We start from the raw sequence: 16,348 nt of genomic DNA on the forward strand, positions 1-16,348 counted from the left end.
TGAAACAAGATGGGATCAGGAGGGAGACAAACCATAAGTGACTCTTAATCTCACAAAACAAACTGAGGGTTGCTGGGGGTGGGGGGAGGGAGAGGGGGGTGGGGTTATGGACATTGGGGAGGGTATGTGCTATGGTGAGTGCTGTGAAGTGTGTAAACTTGGCAATTCACAGACCTGTACCCCTGGGGATAAAAATACATTATATGTTTATTAAAAAATTTAAAAATTTAAAAAAAAATTAAAGAACACACACACACAAAAAAGCATCATTAATTCTGTTAGAGTAATTGAGTATGGAGAATGAGCGGTGAAGGTGGTCTTTGGTGACCTTAAGGGGAGAGATACCAGTGGGATCAGGGGTGAAAGTCCAGCCAGAGTTGGTTGAGTGGAGTAAGAGGAAGCTGGAGAAGGTAGAGACAGTGCATTTGGAAGATTGTTAAAATCAGTTTTCCTGTGAAAAGGCCAGAAAAGTGGGATAGGAGCCAGACACGAGGTCAAAGGAGAGACTTTGTTAGATGGGAGATACTAAAGCATATTTGTTCTGCTACTACTATTTTTGTTTTAATTTTATGACTTTGAGCTGCTTCGGTTGCTTAACTAAGAATGCCTTAATAACCATGTTCTTGTTTTTTGTTCATTTTAACTTCGAATTAAAATGATCTCTTAAGCTTTAAGCTTTTTGAGCAGAGGGATGAAATAATATTTGCTATATTATCCTCAATAATATAAGCATAGTGTAGTTTTTTAAAAAAAATATTTATTCTTTTTGTCAGAGAGAGAGAAAGATCACAAGTAGGCAGAGCAGCAGGCAGAGAGAGAGGGAGAAGTGGGATTCCCGCTGAGCAGAGAGCCCAATGCAGGGCTCGATCCCAGGACCCCAAGATCATGACCTGAGCTGAAGGCAGAGGCTTAACCCACTGAGCCACCCAGGAGCCCCAGCATACTGTAGTTAGTGATTGTTTTTCAGTAAATGAATTAAAGATAAGCCAAAAAACAAAAACAAAACAAAACAAAACAAAAACCAGAGGTTGGCTATAAAGTTGTCCTTACAATTCATTCATCAGAACCAAATTTTTATTCTTGGCGTTCTTCATCATCAGACTGCATATATGGAGCTGAGATGCATCTGTGTCAAACTGAATTTGGAAATAGTGTTGTGGATTTATATAGAAAAGTTATTGTGTATATGCAGTGTAGGTAAGTTATTCCTCCAAAAAAAGAGAGTTTGAATTTAAAGGCAAGAAAAAAGATAATTCAGATTAAGAAATAGAAGGATCACAGCAAACACATTTGCAATGAAAGTACCTAAAAACCACATTGTTCTAGCAACAATTACATAACTGTTCTTTGCTAATTTAAGGGGGGAAAGTACTTTTTTTCCTACTATGAGGGCGTATTTTAGTATCTGAAGTTTTGGATTTTGGATGAACTCATGACTCAAAGTTGAATAAGATTTAAGGTACCAACAGTTTGGTGGACTGCTTTTTATCAACAGATAACATTTTTGACAACCAACTCTTAATGTATAATCACCAAAGCCAAATTTTAAAAACTCAGTCCTAAAAATATAAGACTAGAATGATCTTTGAGATGATCCCCTGCTTTAAAATCAAGATTTAATTTAAATCAATAAGACTAAATCTGCTCTAATATTTTTAGAGCTGTTTTTAGAGAATAGATTTGATAGCATCCTAAACAATCATACTGGTGTATAAATGAACTTAATTTGGGTGGGATTATTGGTAGCCAGGTGTTTAGACTATGATAAGTGATTTTATTATCTAGCAGATGCATAAGGATGTACTGTAGTTAAGTTGCTAGCTATAATTCTGACTGATTTATAATAAGTTATAAGTATATAATAAATAGTAACCTTCTCTTGAGAACTAATGTAAGAGATCAACACAATCGTCTTAGTAGATTTCCAGAGGAAAAAACTCAATTTTAAATTCAGGGTTTGATTATGAATTTTGTTTCAACCTGAGTAGGCTGTGATGGCCGGTTGTTTTGTTTAGTCTCAGTCTAGATGTTGCTGTGAAGGTATTTTTTTATATGTGATTAATATTTAAACTAACAGACACTGAATAAAGGAAATGACCTTCCACAGTGTGAGCCAACTTCATTCAATCAGTTGAAGACCTTAAGAGAAAAGATTGAGGTCCCCTGAAGAAATTAATTAATTTCTCTCTCTCTCTTTCTTACCTGGGGGGGGGGGGGGGGGACACAAGCTGTGGGAATGGCAGGCAAAGGGAGAAGCAGGCTCCCTGCTGAGCAAGGAGCCTGATGCAGGGCTCCATCCTGGGACCCTGGGATCAGGACCAGAGCGAAGGCAGAGGCTTAACTGACTGAGCCACCCAGGCGTCCCTGAAGAAAGAATTTCTGCCTTGAGGCTGCCTTGGACCCAGGATTGCAACATTTACTCTTTACTGGCTTTTCAGTTTGCTAGTCTGCTTTGCAGATTTCAGACTTGTCATCCCCTACAATCCTGTAAGCCAATTCCTTAAAATCAATCACTCCCTGCCCCTTCTCTCTGTCTCTGTCTCTCTCTCTCTCTCTCTCTGTGTATATGTGTATTGGTTCTGTTTCTCTGGAGAACTCTGACTAGTAGTATACAGAGGTTGGAAGACTTTTTCTATAGAGAAACAGATGTTAAATCTTTTATTTTATTTATTTATTTATTTATTTATTTATTTTTTAGATGTTAAATCTTTTAGGCAAGACAGACCAAACTGTCCCTGTCACATGTACCCAACTCTGCCATTGTAACACAAAAATGGCCATGTAAATGAATGGGTGGGTCTGTGTTCCAGTAAAAACTTATCTACAGAAATAGGTGGCTGGCTGTATTTGGAACAGGACTGTAGGTTACTGACCCGTATATTTAAATGATTGCCTGATAATTCATGCCAAAGAGACAAGGGAGGGTATGTGTCTCTCTATGTATAATAATTTACTATCCCCACTTTCTCTCTTCCTTTATATACATGTACACACACAGACACACAGACACACAGACACACACACACACACACACACATACTCTTAAGGATGTTTATTCAAGTGAGGTTTGAATCAAGAAGCAGTTTTCATCCTTTGTATATTAGGGGTTATTACTTTGGCTGATAGTCTCAATCTTCAACTTGGGTTTTACATGTTTTATCTTTACCCTTTTTTTTAAGATTTTATTTATTTATTTCAGAGAGGGTACGTGTATATGAAGCAGGGGAAGAGGGGCAGAGGAACAAGCTGACTCCCCACTGAGCTTGGACCTGGATGAAGGACTCCATCCCAGGACCCTCAGGCCATGACCTGAGCCACCCAGGTGCTCCCCCTCCCCAAGAATTTCTTAAATACTGCAACAGAAAGTCTCACTCTTGTCAATTCTGAACTAATAACTGACTAGTCAGCCTTTTCTCTGATGCCCCATTCCGTTTCTTAGAGGAACGAGTAATGAGAGAGGAGATTGATAGGTGGACAGGGGAGCTGGAAAACACAACTGGCAACCCAGTCTACCAGCTTTGCAGTGTCCATGATGGTTCCAGATTCCAAGATGTAATCCTTAAAGGCCATCATTTTGCTCTCGGCAAACAGGAACATCGTTGACGAGGCGGGTAATAATTTACTATCCCCACTTTCTCTCTTCCTGTACACCGTAAGTGCCAGGAAAGTATTGTGATTCCTTAGGATCTTTCAACAAATCAGTCTTTGTTGCCTACTTGTACAACAGTTAGTTGGAGAAGAGTTTTAAGTTCTCAGGAATATTGGAAAGTTAGAAATCTCAAAAGCAAAATAATATCACTGTAGGCCACAGGGCAGGAAGAAGTTAGGCTGATTCAAGATAAAATTAGGCAAATACACTTTTTTTTTTTAAAGATTTTTATTTATTTATTTGACAGAGAGAGATCACAAGCAGGCAGAGAGGCAGGCAGAGAGAGAGGAGGAAGCAGGCTCCCCGCTGAGCAGAGAGCCCGATGTGGGGCTCGATCCCAGGACCCTGAGACCACGACCTGAGCCGAAGGCAGCGGCTTAACCCACTGAGCCACCCAGGCGCCCCGCAAATACACTTTTGAAGTGAAAATTAAAATCGTACCCCACAATGTTACTATGTATGTATTTACCATATTATCGTTTCATTTATCATATCACCATCTGTGTCTGTCCCATCATGGGTATTAGAAATGTTAAAGGAAATTGAGAGCCTAGGAAGCACTGAAAGGAGCCACATCAAGTTTGATAAGTGATCTGGATGTCATATATTACTTGGACTAAAAGAGAGTATTTAAGGGAGATACAAATAACTTTATGTAAAACTCTGTCATTTAGATTTTCTGTTTATTGCTACAGATTGGAAGCCTAGACACCATAGGTAGAAGCCACGAAGAGGCTAATTTCAGGAACCTATAATCCTATAATAATTCTTTAGAGCAATCCAATACTGGAATGGACAGTACCACAACCCACGGGCTTCTGTTACTTCTAGAAATGCCTAACCTGACATTCAGAAGCCGTCTTAGGAAGGAGGTGTGTTGGATCAGGTAATCTTAAAATATCTTTCACAACATTACCCTCCGGATCCAGTGTTTCTTAAGGCAATTAAATCATATCCCAGGCAATACCAAATCTCTGCTCACTACAGCTTCCAACTTTGAGATAGGCCAAAACTTCCAAAAAAGACTTTAGTCCACATGGAGGAAGACCAAATGGGAAAAAGAACAAGTATATAGTATAGAATTCCTCAGTATGGTTTCTTGTCCCGGCTTCTTTCAGCTACGTAGCCCCCAATCTCGAGTCCTCTACTCTCGTGTCCTCATCTACCTTGGGATGTTTACCACAGCCCGGAAGGGATGGCACTTTCTCAGGCACATTGCCTGCCTCTCTCATTGTACCGTAGGGAGCTACTCATCATTGGGCATAAGAAGTTATACCTAGAGAAATTTGGCAAGAAGAGTATGTTCCATGGACACAACATTTCGTTCTTTCTAGAGTGTTAATTAGACAGTTGCCAACTTATAAAGAGCAATAAATGTCTCTGGAATTGTAGTGACCTGGAGAGTACTGCTTTCCTCTGATCCTCGAGTTGGAAGGAAGAATAAGACACCATCGATACAGGACGAGGACCCACATGGAGCACGCCTGATGGGTTTTGTTTTCTGTGTGGTATTCAGGGCTGAAATGCCAGCAGAGCAGAGCCCTGGCTGAATGCCAGCACCAGCCTTCCCTCTTCACCCTCTCTCCCACAGTGCTCACCTCTCCTCTAAATAAAGTTGAACAAATATTTCAAGAATGTTGGTTTGAAGGGGAGCCAAATTATTAACCTATGTAGCCCTACATCTCTTTCAGGCCCTGTGTTTGCCATAAGTGTCTAAATCTATTATCTCTTTTTTTCTGTTTATTTCTATAGTGTCCATGGAAAACGTTGGGGAACAAGGTAGGCTATGTTTTATTATTGTTTTGTATATAAAATTTTAAAGAGAGTTCTTAAAAATAGTATTCATTTAGATTTGGTTGGAATTAATAAATTATACTTGGAGAATGTGCAGTCAAGATGGGGTTAAAGACTTCTCTCAGTCTCCAGACTGAATTCTGTCAGACGCTTGGCAAAGACCTCTCCCTTGAAATGGTAGCCATGGTGCCAAAGATTCTTGTGGCTTTGAGATATAGGAATATCAACAATTTCCTGTTTCAGCTCAGAGTATTACCCCATACCTGAGTCATTCATAGTGTTCATGGAAAATGTCATTAGCTCTAGTCATTTCACACTGATTTAAGTGACTTAATGGACAATTGCATTTTTAAATGATTCTGTAAGTATCATCATTCTTTAAAAAGAAGATAAATGATAAATGAAGAGTATTATAATTTTTTTTAAAAATTGCCACACAGTTTTAAAATTCCAAACGTGCTGTATTTTGAATTAGCATGTTTTATTCAACTGTGTCTTACAGAGTTAATTTATATATTAATGTATTATTCAGAAATGATCATTGTCACTGTATACAAAATTAATATTTTATATTTGCATAGTACAGCATTTCACCATACAAAAAAGCCATACAAAGTGTGTTTGTATACATTGCCTGAAAAAAGTATGCTTTTCTTAACAATTGTCCCATGTGATAAACAAGACACTTGAACTCCTGTTGGAGGAAATCCTTTTTGTCCAAATGGTCTCTGTTTAATTATGTAGTCATTAAACATTCAGGGACAACACATTTGACCACAGCTAAGCAAAATTAGCAAACAGCTTCTCAAATAGGAACTGCCTTTGGTATCCTTTGTCAGTGAAGTAAAGTTCTTAAAACCTGAATGTTTTAACATTTATTTGTTTAATTCTGTGTTTATTACTTAAAGTTGAAGGCATAGCTGCCTTACTTTTATAATTTAGGAAAGGTCCCTATAGCTATTTGGCCAATAGATGGGCCTGTCTAGAGATGAGAGCTTTCCTTTCATGGGACATTAAATAACTGAATTATTAAAGAATTTGGTTAACTTAGAACAACTAGATCTTTGTGAATACCAGGGTTTCAATTTGTATTTGCATATTATAATGATAATATGTTCTTCTCATTTGCATATTACAATGATAATATGTTCTTCTCATTTTAGTTGTGTGCCTGATTGCTTATCATCTACTTTTTGCAATGTTTGTCTGGTCATACTGGAAAACTATCTTTACATTACCAATGAATCCTTCAAAAGAAGTAAGTTAAAATATTAATAAAGTTACCTTAAAGTTAGAAATCAATAACACTGATGTCTGAAGAATGGATTTTATGTCTTTTTATTAATGTTTCAAGCTTAGTGAGTGTAGTGATTTGTTTATATTAATATGTCTGTTGGTAAATACTTGAATTTTCACTTGGCAAATATTTTTGCACTGTGTGAGTATTGTATATCCAATATTAAAACTGTCGTGTGTTCCGTTTCTACTTTAGAGTCTGACATCAGGGTGGATGGATCGGTATACAGACAGAGCTGATGGTAGACATTGCTATATTATAATTATCAGTTATCATACTAATAGTTAATTAGTTGACTGTCAACCACCAGAAACAACAACAATAAAATAACAATGTTACTAATCTTCTCTTACATTCAAAGTCTGTAGCTAGTCCACAGCTTCTTGCTCTGATATGTGTAGCCTCCATTTCCAACATCACCTCTTGGCCTAAGATGGATGCTCCAGTTCCAGCCATCATGTCTACCTTCCAGACAGCAGGTCAGAGAAACTAGGATAGAGGAGTGGAAGTAAATGTCCTTCCTTTTAAGGATGCTTTCTGGAAGTTGCTAATGCCATTAACTTACATTAGAACTTACTTTCTACTTACTTTAGAACTTAGTTATATAGCCACATTCTTTATGCAGAAGGTTGGGAATGTAGTCTTTATTCTCAGTGGCCGTGTTTACCATATTAACCCTGTCAGAAGGAAATTGTGGATATTGGTGGGTGGGGGGAATAGCATTCTCAGCTACGGAAGGTTTTGAGTAAAGTGATATGGTCAAATTTGCACTTTGAAAAGATCATTCTAAGTATTTGTTTCTGAGTCTTTCACCTTGTTAAACATTCTTAGAGCAAAGGATCGTGTCTTACTCATTTCTGTATTGTTGGCACTTAGTCCACTACATGTTTGTTGAATTGAAATAAACTTTATTCCAGTAATAATGGTAGAGTTTTAGTTGGCCAAGTTAAAAAAAAAAGAAAGAAAGAAAGAAAAAAGAAAGGTCTAGGCATCACTGCGAATTGTTCCCTGAAGTAATCTGTTTAAAATGCAGCTGTGGTCAAAAAGCCCAATAAATATGCTATACGACTTGGGAAAGGATATTAAAAATAAAACCACAGATATTTGCACAGAATTAGTGGTATGCTTGGCCTAAAATGCTTTACATGTAGCCTTTTTATCTTCTACTCTCTACTAATTTTTTTTCCTACCGTTCCCCCCCTTCCTCCTGCCATGTTTGCGCCTTTCCTGTTATCTCTCTTATCCCCATCCTGATCTTAGTCATAAGTAAGAAGGAGAATGCAGACCCCTTTCATAGGTGATCTCATCCTCATCATCATAGATGATCTCTGTATTGATAATTCCCAAATCTGTTTCCAGCTTTGACCTCTCCTGTTGCAAACTCACGTTATTTCCCTGCCAAACACAGCTCCTTAATCCACTGACACCTCAAATACAACACATCAAAAGCTGAAGTCACCCCCACTCCCTTCCCCAAACCATGACTCATCTGTTTCTTACACTGGTTAATGCTGCTGCCATCCAGCTCACCCTTCTGGACTTTCCAGCCTCTTGGAAGCTTGGCAGCCTTGCCCAGAATTCTCCCGCTTTCTTGCCCCTCCCCCAACATCTAAATCTTGCTGATGTTTTTACTTCCTAATTTTTCTTCTTTGGTTCCAACACCCCCCTCCTTTTTTCCCCTTTCTTTCTTTTTTTTCATACCATTACCATAATTCAGGGTCTCAGTCACCTCTTTTGCCTGAGACATTGCAGTCTCCAGTAGGATTTTACTACTTACAGTCTTACCTACCTTCCCTTCTCAGAGCCCTGCAGAATTTCTCTTTACCAAAGCTAGAGGTCTAAAATCAACTTAAACTTCTCCACTCTACATCTGATAGCTCTTTCAACCAGTTCCCCTATTCTCCGTATTTTCAGCATTCTATCCCGTAAGCAAGATCATATCATTCTTTTGCTCAGAACTTTCCTTTGATATGTGAGCTCATTCAGAGTAGAAACACAATTCTCTACTATAGTTTACAAGGCTACACGTGCCCTGCCCCCTCACCGCCTCTTGGACCTTCTTCATTGCTGCCTCAGTCACACTGGTCTCTTTGCCCATAGGTCAATATGCATGTTTCTCCTTTGGGGGTCTTGAAACCTGGTATTTTCCCTTGATCTGGAACATTCTTCCTATAGATAACTGTGTGGCCAGGTCCCTTCCTTCCTATTTCTATGTCTCTGCTCAAATGATACCTTATCTTTGAGGCTTTCTGTGACCACTCTGTATAAAATGGTAAAATTCTATGCCTGGAATTCCCTATAAACCTTAACCTTGCTTTATTTTTCTCCATGGCATAGCATTGGATAACTCATTCCTTCTTCACTTTTTATATTATTCCTAGAATGTAAATTCTGCAATGGCATGAACTTTATCTATTTTCTTCTCTGACCCATTGCTAGTACCCATTGCTGACCCGTGGGTCAGCAGTACCTGACCCATAGAAGGTACTTGATAAGTATTTGTCAAATGATTGGACATAGAGTAGAAGTTATGTGTACAGATGCAGGTTTGTGTTTGTAGCTTTGGCAGAAGTTGAAGTGACTTCTAATTTCTCCCTAAAAGTATATGTGAGATCATTGGCTACGAATGGGAGGGAGGGAGGCTTGACTGAAGTTGGGGAGAGCAGACATTGAAATAGTAGTTAAAGTGAACAGGAAAGTAAAATGTAAAACATGGAAGAAATGACACAGTATTTGAGGGAGCAGTTGAGATCGAGGACAGTGATTTATACCTGCAGCAGGTTTTGTCAAAGATTTTTCTACCAAAAAACCCCCATATGCTTTATTCCATTCCTACACCTGTGTGAGATAGATACTATTTATTACATTTTACAAATGGAGCAGTAGGCTCTGAATGTTAGCTAGTTATCCCAGGGTGTCTAAAGCTAGTGTGTGGTAGAGCTAGCATCAAAGCGAAGTTGTTCTGACCATCAAGCCTACATTCTTGCCAGTATACCATGCGCTTAGTATGGAAAGTGGACACCCCAGTGCCGGGAGGTGGGGGAGGCGGGGGCAGCCAGGCCATCAGTTGGAGCATGGAGAAAAAATATCACTTCCATTTATATATTATTTTTCTAGTGTTTCTTTTTTTAAAATTAAGCTACATATATAAGGCAGAGACATTTATAGAAATATATATAAAATATATATAATTATATATGAAGAATAAAATATGTATAAAGTTTTATATGTAAGATCTCATATATAATAGCTAATAATAAATATATAAATAAATATGCATATCAGTCTCAAATGAGCTTTTTTACTGATGGGTCCATGGTCAAAAGAATTGGAAGACCATTATTATGAAAGAGCCCTGACTTGCTGGTTAAGAATCTTGAGTTATTCCATTAATAAAGTGTAAGATCTCACCCTAATCTTTTAATTGGTCAGGAGCCAGAGACCCTCCCACTTGTAAAATGAGGGGTCCTTGACTTAATTGACAATAGAGTGCTCTCAGCTGCTGAAAATCTTAGAAATATGGGACTAAAATAGCAGGAGAAGAGGCTGTATAAGGAAATAATGTTAATATTTTCTCATTACTATTGAGAGAATTCTAAGAAATCTGGAATTCTACGAAATCTAAAATTTACCTTTTTATATAACAGGATTGTAAAATTGCTAATATTTTTTCAATTTATAAGATTTTTTTCCCCTATGAAAGTAAGATAACCATACTAATTTGAAAATGGAGACTAAACAAAAAAAGAAAGGAAAAAAGAAAAACACTCCACACTAATATAGGCAGTTTGCATGCAGATTTTCTTTCGAGTTATTTTTCCTGGTTGTATTCAACATGCACATATTCTAGTTTTTTTCCCCACATAATAGCCCATCATTGGTTTATTGTCATTTTTAAAAATGTCATAATATCCTCACTGAAATATGTAAAAATTTATTCTGTCACATCCCAACTTGGAATTTTAAACTGATCCCAACTTTCTGTATTATAAATTTGTGTTAACATGTTTGTACATGTTTTGTACACACTTTTTACCTATATTTTGGATTATTCCCTTATTATAAATTCTCAAAATTACTAGATCAAGGAAATTGCAGTCACTTGCCAAATTGTTTGAAAAGAGAATGGTAACAAGTTACAGTGCTAACAGTTTTATTGGAACTTTGGCATCGCATGTTGTCATTAAGAAAGCCACTGGTTGCTGATTTAATGGACAAAAATGTTCTGTGTTTTAATTTGTACATTTTAGATACTGATGAGATTATATGTTCCCTTTTGTGCTATGTGAAAAAGAATTGGGGGGGTGGGTTGTGGGGGCTAGGGAGGGAAAAAATGAAACAAGATAGGACCGGGAGGGAGACAAACCAGAAGAGACTCTTAATCTCAGGAAACAAACTGAGGGCTGCTGGGGGAGGGAGGGATAGGGTGGCTGGGTGAAGGACACTGGGGAGGGTATGTGCTGTGGTGAGTGCTGTGAATTGTGTTAAGACTGATGATTCACAGACCAGTACCCTTGGGGAAAATAATACATTATATGTTGATTTAAAAAAAAGAACTGGCAGAAAATATAATTCTGTGAGTTTTCTGTTTGGTTATTAGATTTCAGTTTTTTTCTTAAGTTGTATATCCTATTAAAATTATAGTCTTCTTTAACCTGAAAAGTCTATTTGATTTCGGATCTTGGGTTTCTAATACCTTTCTCTAGGTAAGAAAGGAGGAATCCTTGAAGAAATGGACTCTAGAACTAGGGCAGGAATTAAGAGTGTGTGTGTGGAGGGGGCAAAATAGATTAAGGGGATTAAGAGGTAGAAACTTTCAGTTATAAAATAAATAAGTCTCAGAGATGAAAAGTACGGCACAGGGAATATAGTCAATAGTATTATAATAACGTATGGTGACAGATGGTGACAGCACTTACCATGGTGAGCATGGAGTAATGTATAGAATTGTTGAATCAATATGTTGTACATTTGAAACTATATAACATTGTATCTTAATTATGCTTAAATAAAAAGTAAAAATTAAAATTAAAAAAGATGAGCCAGAGCATCTTATAATAATGACAAGTGAGGTAGTGCTCTAAAGTAAATAAAATAGAGTACTTTCTCGACCTACGATGGGGTTACATCCTGATGAACCCTTGTAAGTTGAAAATACAGTAAGTTAAAAATGCATTTAGTACATCTAACCCATTGAGCGTGATAGCTTAGCCTAGCTGACCTCAAACATATTCAGAACACTTACATGAGCCTACATCTAGGCAAAATCTTTAATACAAAGCCGATTTTATAGTAAATTGTTGAATTTATTGAATACTGTACTGAAAGTGAAGAACAGTGGTTCTTCATTTGGGGACAAAATGGTTGTTAAGTGTCTTTGTTGTTTACCCTTGTGATCACGTGGCTGGCAGGAGCTGTGGCTTGCTGCCACCGCTCCACATCATGAGAGAGGATCATACCGAATATCACTTTCCTGGGAGGAGATACAAATTCAAAATTTGAAGTATGGTTTCTAATGCATATATATCGCTCTCACACCATTGTGAGGTTAAAAAAAATCATTGAACCTCTGTAAGTTGGGACCATCGGTAGGTTGTTGGTGGCATATCAGAAGGCCACAGGAGCCAACTGGAGACTCCCAATGACCAAAGCTAGAACAATCTGAGCAAAAAAATAAATAAAATAGTATTGGATTATAACCCAAAGTATAAAATAAATATCTCTGAGTCTACTGATATAAGTAAATGAATAAATGAATGAATAAACGGGGAGCAAAATCTCTTATAGAAGAATTTCAAATAATGTAGATACTCTGCCTTTAAGAGAGACAAGAATAAAAAACCCCACTACTTCAAAGTAGGCTGCGTGTGGTGAATTTCTTTCAAAGAGTATAGGATGGAAAAGGGAAAAACACGAGGAACTTTAGAGTGGAAGAACCTGACAAACACTGCCTCAACCAGGTGACCGAGGTTCAGTCGGCACTGATAGATGTTGTTAGCATATCCCCTTGAGAGGATGTGGTATGAATGGCGCTTTCCCTCTGTGGTCTTCATCCCCCTGACAACTAATCTCAAACCCATCATGAGAAAAACATCAGACAAATTTTAATAGAGAAGCATCTTATAAAATAGCTGACCAGAATACTCAAAACTGTCAAGGTCAACAAAAACAAGGACTATCTCTGAAACTGTCACAGTCAGGAGGAACTTAAGGAGATAGGACAAATAAATGTACTGTGGCATACTGGGTGGAATCCTGGAAGAGAAAAAGATATTCAGTAAAAACTAAAGAAAACTAAAGAAATCTGAATAAACTATGGACTTTAGTTAATAATAACGTATCAGTATTTATTTACTAATTGTGGTAAACATACCATAATGTACTAATATTTGATGTTTAGTAATGTGGGCAATTTGATGAGAAGATATATGGAAACCATGTAATATTTGCTCAAATTTTCCATAAATCTAAAGTGTTTTAAAGTTGATAAAACTATTTAAACAAGACAAAATAGAAGGGGACTACCATAATCTGCACTGTGATAATCTGCAGGTTGGTGATAGGTCTAGGACATTATCTTTCCACCCCAGGAGATCTTCCATTCCTTCAGATCTCTACAGCTGTCATCTTTCTTCAAATCCATGACATACCTTTGCATAGAAGTATTCTGGGGGAAAGGTCTGTATATTTGGTACATCCCAAGGTAAAATTAGATATTTGGACATCCATGTTATACAAGTAATAATTCTACCAACCTGTATTTGGTATTCTAGACCTGATGCCATGTGTTTATTTACTAATAAAAGCATTAAACATCTGAGGAATCTTTCAGTTCTGTTACTCATTTTTTTTAAGATTTTATTTATTTATTTGACACAGAGAGAGAAATCACAAGTAGGCAGAGAGGCAGGCAGAGAGAGAGAGGAGGAAACAGGCTCCCCGCTGAGCAGAGAGCCCGACGCGGGGCTCCATCCCAGGACCCTGAGATCATGACCTGAGCTGAAGGCAGAGGTTTTAACCCACCGAGCCACCCAGGCGCCCCGCTGTTACTCATTTTTTAAAACTGAGATTTAAGGTAGCAAGCAAGTGAAAAGCAACTGATGGAAAGAATGCACTATGCCTTTGTAAATGTGACCTTCATTTATTTGTTATTTGTATTCATTTGAGAAAGGACTGGTTGAAGTCTAATTTTGAAACACTATGAAATTAATTAGTAGGAAAGAAAATGTGGATTTATAATGGGAGGAATATTTTTTTTTTAAAGATTTTATTTATTCATTTGACAGAGAGAGATCACAAGTAGGCAGAGAGACAGGCAGAGAGAGAGAGAAGAAAGCAGGCTCCCCACCAAGCAGAGAGGCTGATGCGGGACTCGATCCCAGGATCCTGAGATCATGACCTGAGCCAAAGGCAGAGGCTTAACCCACTTAGCCACTCAGGCGCCCTAATAATGGGAGGAATATTTAATGTGGAGAATACCTTTTTCAGTTACTTTAGAAACTCTTAAAGACTTAACTATAACCTACCTACTAGTTTAATGCCAGTAAATTTGATACACTAATTTAGAATAATTTGTATTATGTAAATTTATACTTAGAGAAAATTTTTTACTTTCTTTCCCTTAATGGGTCTGAAATTTTACAGTATATTTAACTAAGTGTCATGCATATGGAAATATTATGGTAACTTAGAAATGACCTACATTTGAAAACTGGAGATTCATTTTTCTTTTTAAAATAACCTCAATAGAATTGTCAACCTCTAAACAAAGATTTTTAATTTTTATTTCTCCAAAGAGAAAGCTTTAGGCTCAAACATCATGACCTCATTTTCAACAACTTGTTTTTCTTTCCTTCACTGACATAATTAGATCACTTTTTTAAGACTTAAAAGGTGAACTATATCATACATACAAAAAAAATATAATGCACAATTTAAAGAATAATAAAATGAAAATACCTAAAGTCACTCAAGTATTATAGAAAACATTATTTATATTTTTGTTATTACCTATGTACTTTCATATTGCATTTCCCTGCATTTCTCTAGAAGTAACTACTATTCTGAAGTTTTGTGTTAATCAGTGTCTTGTTTTTCTTTATAATTTTCTTATATATGTGTGTGTGTTTGTATATGTGTGTATCCCCATAGTGTATACCTTTCTGGTTTTAAAATTTTATGTAAATGGAATCCTTCTATATATTTTCTATAAAGTGATCTGTTGTTCAACAGTATGTTGAGATTCTCTGTTACAAATAACTGTAGTTTGGGGCGCCTGGGTGGCTCAGTTGTTAAGCATCTGCCTTCGGCTCAGGTTGGGATCCCAGTTCTGGGATCGAGCCCCGAGTCAGGCTCCCTGCTCCTCGGGGAGCCTGCTTCTCCCTCTTCCACTCCCTCTGTTGTGTTCCCTCTCTCCCTGTGTCTCTGTCAAATAAATAAATAAAATCTTCAAAAAAAAAATAACAACAACAGGGGCGCTTGGGTGGCTCAGTGGTTTAAGCCGCTGCCTTTGGCTCAGGTCATGATCTCAGGGTCCTGGGATCGAATCCCACATCGGGCTCTCTGCTCAGCAGGGAGCCTGCTTCCCTCCCTCTCTCTGCCTGCCTCTCTGTCTACTTGTGATCTCTCTCTGTCAAATAAATAAATAAAAAATCTTTAAAAAAAAATAACAAATAGCTGTAGTTCATTAATTGTTCCGTGAAATATAGGATTCAATTATGCGGATATATCATACTCCAATTTATTTAGCCATTATCCTTTTGGTGGACATTTGGGCTGTGTTTAATTTTTTACATTTCAAACATCAATGCTGTAAATATCCTTGTACGTGTCTCCTGGAAGACATTTATACTTTCTTATACAGACTTCTAAAACATATTTTTTGTGATTGGTGTGTGTGTGTGTGTGTGTGTGTGTAGCACAAACCAATTTGATTTTTCTCAAATACGTGTTTTTTAATTGGGTAGGCCAGATTGGCAGTTTAAGAAGTAAAATGCATGATTAGTTTTTTTGAGTGCTAGAGAATTCATGTAATGATTATCCCTAAGTTGAAATTCATTTACATGAGAAAATATGTTTGATGGGTTTGTTTCTATTTTTATTCCTAATAATATCCAGTTGAAAAATTTACCCATTGAGCCAAATTTGTTTATTTTGCTATTTCATTTATTAATATAACTCATATTGGGGTAGAACTCTACAGTTTATAAGACAATTTTACATACTCTATTCTGCTTGAGCTTCACAGACATCTGTGGAAGTATTATTAAATATTAAGGTATTATTAATTACTCCCTTTTTCTAGATGCATCAGCTAAGGCTCCACCAGATTAACAGACTTGCCCAGATTCCAACTCCATTACCACTCTGAATCTATATGATAGATATCATTAATATTTTGTGTATACCTTTTTGTAGGTATAGTACACCAATGTGCTATTTCTTGAGAACACTGACTGAAGCTTAATTTTTTTCCACAGTTCCATCTCTCTTATGCAGAGAAAGAATTGTTGGAGAGAGAGCCGAGAGGAGAAGCCCATCAGGAAGTTCTTAGGCGAGCCGCCAAAGATCTTCCCATCTATACCAGGACCATGTCTGGAGGTACACCA

General features: G+C 37.2%; 1 protein-coding gene across 1 annotated transcript in view; it reads left to right on the forward strand.

Moving 5' to 3' along the window:
- Positions 1-16,348, forward strand: part of LOC111144520 (zinc finger DHHC-type containing 2) — a 70,937-nt gene that overhangs the window by 19,877 nt on the left and 34,712 nt on the right. The window contains exons 2-4 of the mRNA XM_022498839.1: positions 5,402-5,428; positions 6,607-6,701; positions 16,220-16,340. Of these exons, the coding sequence (XP_022354547.1) occupies positions 5,402-5,428; positions 6,607-6,701; positions 16,220-16,340 (243 nt within the window). The remainder of the gene's footprint in view (positions 1-5,401; positions 5,429-6,606; positions 6,702-16,219; positions 16,341-16,348) is intronic.

This window comes from Enhydra lutris, unplaced genomic scaffold, assembly GCF_002288905.1.
Source record: "Enhydra lutris kenyoni isolate GAN:26980312 unplaced genomic scaffold, ASM228890v2 scaffoldscaffold11, whole genome shotgun sequence".
Lineage (NCBI taxonomy): Eukaryota > Metazoa > Chordata > Mammalia > Carnivora > Mustelidae > Enhydra > Enhydra lutris.